At 43.0% G+C, this 10,529-nt stretch overlaps 1 protein-coding gene across 1 annotated transcript; it reads right to left on the reverse strand.

Moving 5' to 3' along the window:
- Positions 1-1,910: 1,910 nt before the first annotated feature.
- On the reverse strand, positions 1,911-9,932 carry LOC139004902 (protein-lysine methyltransferase METTL21C-like). Its single transcript, XM_070407400.1, has 4 exons — positions 9,806-9,932; positions 6,485-6,636; positions 3,436-3,553; positions 1,911-2,305 (listed from the first exon to the last, which is right to left on the reverse strand). The coding sequence occupies exons 1-4, from the start codon at positions 9,930-9,932 to the stop codon at positions 1,911-1,913; spliced, it is 792 nt and encodes a 263-aa protein (XP_070263501.1).
- Between the last annotated feature and the right edge of the window lie 597 nt (positions 9,933-10,529).

Raw genomic sequence — 10,529 nt, forward strand, 5'->3', positions numbered from 1 at the left:
ACAAATATATATAGGAATCTCCCGAGGAGTCATTTCTGAATGCATTATTTCAAGTGGAGGATGGAAGTGAAACCAGCTATTGCCCTGCTACCCAATACTATGAATCATTATTTGCCTTCAGTCCTATTGTAGTTTTCCCCACATATGTTCAATTTTGTATCTAGCATTTCCCCACATTTAACCTGGCCTCATGACTGCTTCCCAACACTAAAACCCAACTTGGTTGTACCACCTGGAATGGCTGTATCATGTTCCACCAATGATGGGTGGTGCCAAAAGTTACTTAACCACGCAATTGAACAATATTTTGCTATTATAAATACTTTGGGAATAAAGCTAAGCTTTTATTGTTTGAGGATGTCCCCTGAGTCATTCAAATGCAGGCTTATTTATAGCCACTGTTTTAGTTCTTTTTTTTTTATATAAACCATATTTTGCAAATAATTTCACACAATAATAATATAGTTCTTAAAAAGTGGGACAGTATTTTATGTTCAAGGGAATTCTCTCAGGAGAATTCCCTCTTTCAAGTGAAGTCATTAATGACGCAGTGTGGAAGCATAATATAACTTATGTTTCAAGTGTTGGAAACAATGGCCCTTGCCTTTCTACAGTTGGTTGTCCAGGTGGCACTACATCAAGCATAATAGGTTAGTTTTCTATTTTAGGAATAGACTTGATTATGCCCAGCCGACATAGCTCAGTAGTTGAGCATTGACCTATGAACCAGGAGGTCACAGTTTGATTCCTGGTCAGGGCACATGCTGGGGTTGCAGGCTCGATCCCCAGTATGGGGCCTGCAGAAGGCAGCCAGTCAATTATTCTCTCTCATCATTGATGTTTCTATCTCTCTCTCTCTCAATAAAAATACTTAAAAAAATGGACACAGAAGTCAGCAAACAAAAACCTCTCAGTTAATCCAATGTTAATTGGAACTCTACTGTATGCAGGACACCATAAACCCTAAATACACTCTCAGGAAACTGATACCTAGTCGGGGCCTGCAGATCTGGACTTGACTCTGAAGTAGACTGGAGTAAGTAGAACGGAAGTACAGATACAGTGCTGTGCAGCCACCTTTGATTTGAGAATTTAGGTCAGGCTTTCTGTAAGACTGTGGGAATGAGGATTAAGTCGATAGACGTGACCAAAAAGGGCTTTCCAGACAAAGTGAGCAACATACATAAAAACACTTGCTTTACTTTTTATTTGTGGTGTACAACTGCTTACTCATAGTATAAGTCCCTTCATTTCTCTTGGGACCTGCAGAGAGAACCAGAGGTAGAGGAAGGGAGCTCCATAATGAGAAACGCAGTTGAAACACATTTGTTCCATGAATGTGCCTTCTCCCACTTGTCGTTCTTTAGATATGCTGCAGTGCTGTCTGTTTCGCTGTAACCCAAAGGAAAAAATGTCCATCAACAAGAGTTACAGGAAATCAAAATTAGTTGCAGTCATAGTAGGAGAATAATCAAGTTAGCTTACATTATAGTACCGTGGCTGCCAACTTCTGTAGAAAAAGCCGGAAAATATAAAACCTACTGCGTTCTTTTTAAATATGCAGCATGAATGAGGAGATTGAATTGAGAGAAACAAATAAGTTTGTAGTAAATTATACTAAAACTTGTTTATTAATTCATGTAAAATTTACTGAACATTTAGTTGAGACTTCTGGGAGCCAGCAAAGCTATTTTTATATTTTCACATTATTCTTTACAGATGTTTAGATTAACCAGATAATCTTAAATAGGTGATTTTAGATAGCTGCTGTAGTATTAAGTTCTGATTGTTTTGCGTGTACAAGATTTTTTTATGCACCACCTTCTCAATCTTATAAGTGTTTTCTTGACAATACCATTTCTAACACTGTTCAAAACACACACTAGTTTTCGAATGGCCATTTGTTTCATTTAGTCCCATTTTAATGTTCCTTTAAAAATTTTAACTGACGACTCTGGAAATTCAGCCAAAGACGTTGTATCAAAAACTTGCTTGAATTTGTCTAGAAATTCATAGTCAGTGCTGAACCTGAACTTGTTTGCCCAAAGCAACACAGTCCCTGGCTGGCAGAGGTGTGCCATGGTGGAGAGCAGCTTGTCCAGGCAGTAGTGGTGGTAGACCACGTCAGAGGCCAGAACGTAGTCATAATAGAAAGTCGACTTGGGGAAGTTCTGTTCCAGGCCTTCTCCCCACACCAGCTCTTTCACTTCAGGCAGATGTGCTGTGTGTGCTAGTGTATTCTTTAAAAGGTTGTGTTGAAGGTTTCCTAGGACATCAGGCAAATCCGTGGCGGTGACTTGAGCTCCTAAGAGAGAAAGAAGAAAAAATGTAATAATTACTTGGAATCTTTTGGGCATTCAGAGTGGACATATACTCTCAGGGAGAAAGAAGAGAACTAGAACTGGGCTTCTCAACCGTGGCCCTATTGACATATGGGCCGGACACATTTGACCTAATTCCACTGGATAATTCTTCTGGGGGCGGGGCTGGGAGGGGCTGCCCTGTACTTTGTAAGATGTTTGGGAGCGTCTCTCTTAATGATCCAACAGATGACAGTAGCACCTCCCCACCCATCCCCAAGTTGTGACAATCAAAAATGTCTTCCGACATTGCCAAATGTCCCTCGTGGGACAGAAATCACCTTTGGTTGCGAACCATCTTTTAAGAAACTTTAAGTTAAGCAATGGTGCAATGTTAAGAGATTTCAGGATAATTCGCTAAACATATTACGGTTTTCAGCAGCTGCTTAATATAGTAATTCATAATTCTCCCTCTAAAAATACATTTACCTGATGATTTTCTTTTTCTCTTACATGAAGTATTCAGCACCCAGTTTTCTTTCCACAAAGGGTAATCTATTTTGTCTGATTGTCACCCTTATCTAAATTAATTAAATTAATTATCAGGCATTTTAAAGCTAGTGACGATGGTTCACAAAATAGTCACCATATTTCCAGATTAGTTTTAAAGAAAGAACTATGATAATGTAGGCAGAAGTAGCCAGATTAGTACCACCTCTTGTCCAGTGCCCAGGAACTCACAACCTGCATTTTGGGTATAAATCTGTCTTCACCTTGGATTAATTAACTCACTTTTTATTTCCTTCACAATGTTAGTGACAATATTTGTAACAAAGAGCAGGAGACAACATAACATAGTTGTTTACAACAGAGGATTTGAGAGTCATACCTCCAAATTTTCAACTTCATCACATGGTAATCGGTGGGCGGGGCAAATTACTGAACATCTCATCTCTAACACACAATAATCTTATCTCTTGGGATAACAGTAGTAATTCTAGCTGGTGACACTGAGGGAGATTCAATGAGTGAAATCATGGCTGAGCACCTAAACCACAACCTGAGATACTCCTTATCATTGTTGTCACAATAAAGGTCTTTTGAAACACGGTCAGGAATAAGTAAACAAACAAACCTAAAATACTGGCCACAATGGAAACAAGGCCTGGTCCAGCACCAATTTCAAGTATTTTAGCATCTTGAAAATTCAATTCCTCTGTATGTTCCTCCAAATATTGACACAAAGCCATAGCCTAAAAAAGATTTATAGTTGTCACTTGGGCATTGCAACATTGGAAACCAGTAGCCACCTCAATCTCCACCCCAAATTAAATACTATAAGACTTATCATTAATAGTTTATGGAAAGGTTCATCAGAATCAAAATATACATTTACTGATGTATTTAGACCTCTGGAATATGAAAATTATAACTTACATCAAAGGAACTAGAGAAACAGGTTTGCTTGACTGCCAGGAATTGGAAGATCAGCTCATCTCTTGCAAACCCGGGCAGTGAGGGCTACAGAACAGCAACTCCCTCCTCTGCTTTAGTCATGTCAGGCCTCCACCTGCTTTAAGAATGTTGCATAAACGTCTTCAAGACCTCTCTCCTAGCCTCTGTCAACATTCAGGTGGGCCAGGGCTTTGTCTTCTATGCTGGACAACTGGGCAGTTTTGTTTTGTTGTAAGTGGTTTCTCTAAGAAACAGACTATCAGAACAATACTTCCCACACTTTAGTGTGCACACAGATCACCTAGGCCTGGTTCAGACGCACGTCTGTGTGCAGTGTGCTCTGGTTGGGGTGCTCAGGACTACGTTTCCCACAAGCTACCAGGTGCTGCCAGGGCTTCTGGTTCATGGACTGCACTTTGAGTAGCAAGGAGATGCTAAAACACATATGCAAATAAATTAAGATAGCTTTTTATACAGAAAATCAAACATCCTTTGAGAGGATAATTATTTGTGATGTATGGGTTTCAATATTAGGAAGACAGTGTCACCTAGAGCTATGGAGAGGACACATGCTTTGAGGTGTTTCCTGAAGAGATAGCCCTGCCCTGTGTGAGGCTAGCCCCTCTGGGGTGCTATCTGGAAACAATGCTTTTCTCAGGAACAGCTACATCTTTTGACATTACAAACACTCCCCCACCCTTCTTAGCCTGTTAGAGAAATCTGGAAAATGATCTCTTTCACGGAGAGCTGCACTGGACTACACACAAGAGAAGCGTGTTACGTGAATCCTTCTGTTGCAGTTTTCAAGAGTTTGAGGTCCCAAGAGAGGCCAGGGTTTGTGCATGAAAGGCTGAGGCCTTGATGAGCATAAGACTGCCCAGTGGACAAATCTAATCTCTGATACCCCTGCTATTGTTGTCTATTTGCCAAATATCTATATATATAAAAGCCTAAGCGACTGGTTGACCAGACGACCAGACAACCAGCCAGTAGCTATGATGCTCAGCTGACCAACAGGTGCCAGACACCTGCTGGCAAGCACTCCTCCGTGGCAGCACTACTGAGCTGCAGCGGCAGCAGGTGCAGTGGGGCTGGGATGAGGGGGAGCGGTGCCCCCCACATCACCTGCTACTTCATGCACTACATCTCTTGCCTGTGGGGATCAGGCTGAAACCAGCAGTACAACATCCTCCAAGGGGTCCCGGATTGCGAGAGGGCCAGGCCGAGAGGGGCCTCTAGTAAAAATATATTTAAAAAAAAAAAAAAAAAAAGCAAAGCAAAAAAAAAAAAAACCCCTCACAGACAGAGACAATAGTATGGTGATAACTAGAGGGAAAGGGGGGGGTGTGGTGGACGCAAGAGGGGATATAGGGGGATAAATGGTGGTGGAAGGAGACTTTACTTGGGGTGGTGAACGTGCAATACAATATACAGATGATATATTATAGAATTGTACACCTGAAACCTATATAATTTTATTAATCATTGTCACCCCAATAAATTCAATTAAAAAAAGAGAAGAAAAGCCTTTGTTTGAAGGAAATCATACTCATATGCATAAGAGATAAAAATGGACTGTCCTTGGGTGGGGGGAGGAGGAGCTCTAGGAGCGAGGGGACCCCTGGCTGTCCATTCCTCCTCCTGCTCCCTTCTCACTTGCCACCAGTACCCCAGATCGCCCCGAGGGCTCTTCATGGAAGCTCTAATCATGACTACTCATTGCATGTGCAGTGCCTGGACCGGCAGGTCTGTATCACCTGGGAGCCTGGGAGAAATGCAGAGTACAGCGCCCCCCCTCCCTGGATTAGAATCTGCATTTTAAGGAGACCCCAGCATGATTCACCTCCATGCTAGCAGCTGAGCTGTTGATCTGGAGCCTCTCTAAGCCCAGGCTGAAAACCCCTGCGGTGGAAAGAACAGCAGTGCTGCATCCGAGGCCGCTGTCCCAGCCTGGTTGTGCACGGCGCCCCCAGTGCAATAGCTTTACCAAGTCATGAGCTTTTCCTCATTAATTGAGTGATTCATTAATAGTAATCATACTGCATGAACAATGACCATCTAACATGAGCTTAGGGTTAGCACTTCACTGAACCCTCACAACCATCTTGGCACTGGCCCACTGGCCGTGAACACTGCCCCATGCTTTAAATATGGAAATGAAGGTAAACAGAGGCGCAGTGACCATCCATGACCCCACAGCCAGGAAACAGCAGGTTTGCTGGCTCTCAATTCAGTGTTTCCCCCATTTCGGCGCCATCCTCCCGGGGCTGCTGCAGGGAGAACATGAGATGCAGCCATGGTTCTTGAACATTCCTGCTGGAATATCCACAATGTGAACAGAAAACGTAAACCTGAGGGTCTGTGGGAGTGGCCCGAAGGCACATGCTGCAAAGCCAAAACTCTGAAGATGTGACTTTTTCCTTAAGAATTCATATGAATTTTTCAGCCTACTTCCTGATATATTCAAGCTTATATTAACGTAAACAATAATGTTTCAGGAACATAGCACAGAGGAAAATCAAAGCTTATGGGAGAGATGCGATGTATTCGTGGAGCCCAAGCACACTACCCGCACCCCTGGTGGGGGGGCGGGGGGCAACAATTGACCCTCAGTTGGAGAAACCCAAGATGTTAAAGTACTTGGCAAATTGTCCAAGGCCACTCAAATGTACAAAAGTGTTATTATCGTCCCCAGAAGCCCTGCCATTCCAGTGTAACAGTTCTCTCACCCCTGGCCACACCACTGCTCCGTAACTCTCTATTGATTCTTGAACAACAATCTTCTTGCCTGCAAACAGATAGTTCTCCTGAGTGTAGCTGGCATAATTTGTAGGAACAAATTTCTGGAGGCTATGAAGAGATGGTTCTATGTTGCTAAAATCTGTGGGGAAGAAAATAAAATAGGTTTCACGATTTGTTGATTCGGTGCAAATATACACTTAGTACAATTGGTAGGATGGGAACCGAGGGGTGACACTATCAATGACAAAGGCTGCAAACTAGCACAAAGCAGTGCTATGGAGTGACAGGGACATAGCATTCAGGTGTGACATCTTTATCATGTGACGAAATGCCAAAGGATATTCCCTCTAGTTAGAAGAGGACGGAAGAAGTGTGTCCCCATTCCCACACTCCTGACGACAGGAGAAAGCTAAATGGCACCAGGAAAATGGCACAAATGAGCTGTCTGTGTAAGGAGGACCCGGGCAAACATGGACCTGACTATTTTTAGGTCTTGAAGTAACATTCCCAATGTTGGCTGGAGCGTGTTCCTTAAATCCTTCTTACATCAGCTCCTCAAAAGGTTCAGGTCACCCAAAGATGAGCCAGCCCCACAGTCCAGGGGGAGGCTGTCAGATGAGCTCTGACTATCAAGTTACTGCTGTGTTAAATGCTTCCTTGCTCTCATGACCACTCCAGCAGCTCTCAAATATCATATAAAACGAGAGGAAAAGAGCACATGCGCAGAGGAGGATGTGAAGGGTGGCGGGTCTTTGAAGAAACCTACTCAGGAGTCCATCCCTGGGAGTCAGGTAGGACAGGCTATGTCAGGTACCACTGCTTTCCAGGGGCACTACAACAGCTCTGTGCCACTGGTCTGCAACCCGTCTTAACAGGTTTCCAGAAAGAGCAGTACCGAAACTTGGAGGAAGCCTTTAGAATGTCCGCCATGGGGTCATGGCTGTTGAATCTAATTACATGCTTATATTTTGCATGTCTGTGTGTATGTATTTCCGTTTTGTCTTCCTAGCAATTCGTTTTTGTTGTGTTTTACCAAAAAAGTGTCACAATGCAGCAGGTGGGGAAATGGCCTTTGACCACAGTGTGACCACGATGTCCGGAGCTCTTCAGATGCTGCTCTCGGCCGCAGGTTCTGGTTTAGTGTGTTCCATCCCTGGAAGGAGAATTCTCCGCCCTGAACAAAAAGGCGAGCTTCCAGAGACCAGGGGCTGCACTGAACTTGCCAGAACCTGCTAGTAAAGAGTGGCTGAGTCAGTCCTGAGGGGTCCTTTCCTGTGTCCTGGTTAGGGCTGTGGGGAGGCCATAGGGGAGGGAAGGAGACCTCCAGTCCTCACCTACCTCTTATGGGAAGCCACTGACATACAACGCCAACCCAATATGTATAAATGACCAAGGAGGCCCTAGGTTCCATCACTGATTTGTAGGGTTTGACGGTGACCATGGTGTAAACAGCCCTGGTGATAAAATGTCCCTGGGGAAAGATGTGCAGCATACACCATAATGGAGTACTTCCACCATCCAGATACAATGGACATCAAGAACATAGCCTCAAGAACATAGCTAATCATCAAATGCACTGAAATAATCCAGGTCTGGTCCAGAGTATTTATTATCTAGGTTTTTTCCATATACCTTTGCCTTTTATGTAATCAATTTCATTGTCATTTATGTAACTTAAATTTCAATATGGCCATGTTTAATAACCAGCTCACCAAATTCCTGAAATTCAGGAGCTGGTACAGGCCAGCTGGTACAAGGAGTCGGTACAGGGCTGTGCTCTTTTCCTCAAAGGCTTTCATCAGTGGAGTGTCTACCAGGAGCAGCCTGACCATGAGGTACTCATGCCAGCTCCTGCCGGCTTCCTTCCCCCAGCCACCCCCGCGATGCCCCCAGTGGTTCTCAACCTTCCTAATGCCGCGACCCTTTAATACAGTTCCTCATGTCGTGGTGACCCCCAACCATAAAATTATTTTTGTTGCTACTTCATAACTGTAATTTTGCTACTGTTATGAATCGTAATGTAAATATCTGATATGCAGGATGTATTTTCATTGTTCGCGACCCACAGGTTGAGAACCGCTGCCCTAGACCATTCATTCTTCCCTTCCTCCCATAAATTGCCAACCAGAGACTCTCAAGACTGGAGGAAAAGTCAATGGGCTGATTTTGAATGGTTCAGTATTTTACAGGTTAAGAAGCTAATGTTTATGCTTTCCCAATCAACAGGGTAAAGAAACGTGGGCATATAAATATACTCCCATTAGAACCTTTTAGAGTCTACAGAAATATAGAAATTTATGTTTATTGCACATTAAGTATTTTCATTTATAGTACCCATGCTAGACTGGTAGTTTTAGAGGGACCAGATTTGAGAGACAAGTAGAGTTGCATTTTTATGTAAACAGTTTAGTAAAAATAAATAATATCCTGGTTTAGTAGAGTTGGAACATAATTGTATCACATTAAATGACTGTAAATGTTATCAATGCTGTATCTTGGCTCTCATGACATTATATATGTCCATTATTTATTAACTACTAAGTCCCTGTCCAGAAATGCAACCCTAATGGTTGCACTGTCATGACGGGAAAATGCACTTTGCTCTACACCAGCAGTTCTCAACCTGTGGGTCGCGACCCCTTTGGGGGTTGAACGACCCTTTCACAGGAGTCACCTAAGACCATCGGAAAACACATATATAATTACATATTGTTTTTGTGATTAATCACTATGCTTTAATTATGTTCAATTTGTAACAATAAAATTGGGGGTCACCACAACATGAGGAACTGTATTAAAGGGTGGCGGCATTAGGAAGGTTGAGAACCACTGCTCTACACGGATCCGTGTATGACAGAGCTGCCAGGAATACGTTTTGATGAAAAGCAGAAACTAATCTAGATTGCATTTCTTTTTAAATGTTCCTGTTACAAAAATATACAGTCTTAGATTTATATACAGGATGAAATAAATTTGTGGATTTTGATAAGTAAATAATGAAAAATAGGGATTACTTGTAATGCTATGCTTATGCTTGCATAAAGGCATTTTTCTACTTAGCTTCGTTATACAAACAATCTTGAAGGATGTTAACTAAACTTATTGTAGTGATCATTTTGCAATATATCCAAATATCAAATCATTTGTCATGAAACTAATATAATATTATATGTTAATTATATTTCAATAAAAATCATTTCAAAATCTAGAGTTAAAAGGAAATGGAAATTCTTGTCACAGAAGTTAACTGGAAAATGCCATCACCAGGAAAACAACTGAGAAGGTGTTGAGGACATGAAGGGAGTTACCTCCTGTGGGTCCACTGGTGCCATCTTTCTGGACAGCCTCTTCCCCTGCCTCTAGCCAGCCATCTGGGGAGCTTGGTCCTTCCCCCAGGCGCCCAGGCTGCTGTTCGGAGCTCAGACACACATCCATAGCTGGAGCTGGAGCCCGAGCCGGCTGGAGAGGAGGAAATTGGACAAGATCCGAGTTGCTCAGCCCAGGGTGTCTGAGTCTCTTAGGAGGCTCTAAAAAGTGCAGCTTATCGCCTTTGCATCTGCTGCGTGGAAAAGAACACCTGCTTTTCAGCTTAGTTCCCCGGGTGAGCAAGGCAGCCACTCAAGGAGTTGCCAAAGTGGAGGGAGACCGTTAAATGAGACCGAAACTACTTGTACATGAAGAAAGGCAAAAACAGAGCAATGGGAGCCGGGCCACAGTCTGATGTTGTCAGGGTCCAAAATGCATTTCTGATAACTTTGGGAACTGAATCTTAAAGAAAATCTGGTCTAGCAATCTGACCAGTGGGAGTACCTTGTAGATGGATATGATATCATGCATGAGAAGCCAGGATTTGGAGCAAACACAGGGCTGCTCCCTTTTCATCTGAGGCTTTCTTGCAAAATAGTAGAAAGTGCTGGGGGCTGAGAGCCAGGAGCCTGCTTTGGCTCCCCACTCTAACACTTTGCAACCCATCTCCTCACTGTTTTCTCATCAGCAAGAAGGGGATAATAATATCTGCCTGCCTGCGAGGGC

This window comes from Myotis yumanensis, unplaced genomic scaffold, assembly GCF_028538775.1.
Source record: "Myotis yumanensis isolate MYYU_CA2020_CCGP unplaced genomic scaffold, mMyoYum1.0.hap1 SCAF_3, whole genome shotgun sequence".
NCBI classification, from domain to species: Eukaryota; Metazoa; Chordata; class Mammalia; order Chiroptera; family Vespertilionidae; genus Myotis; species Myotis yumanensis.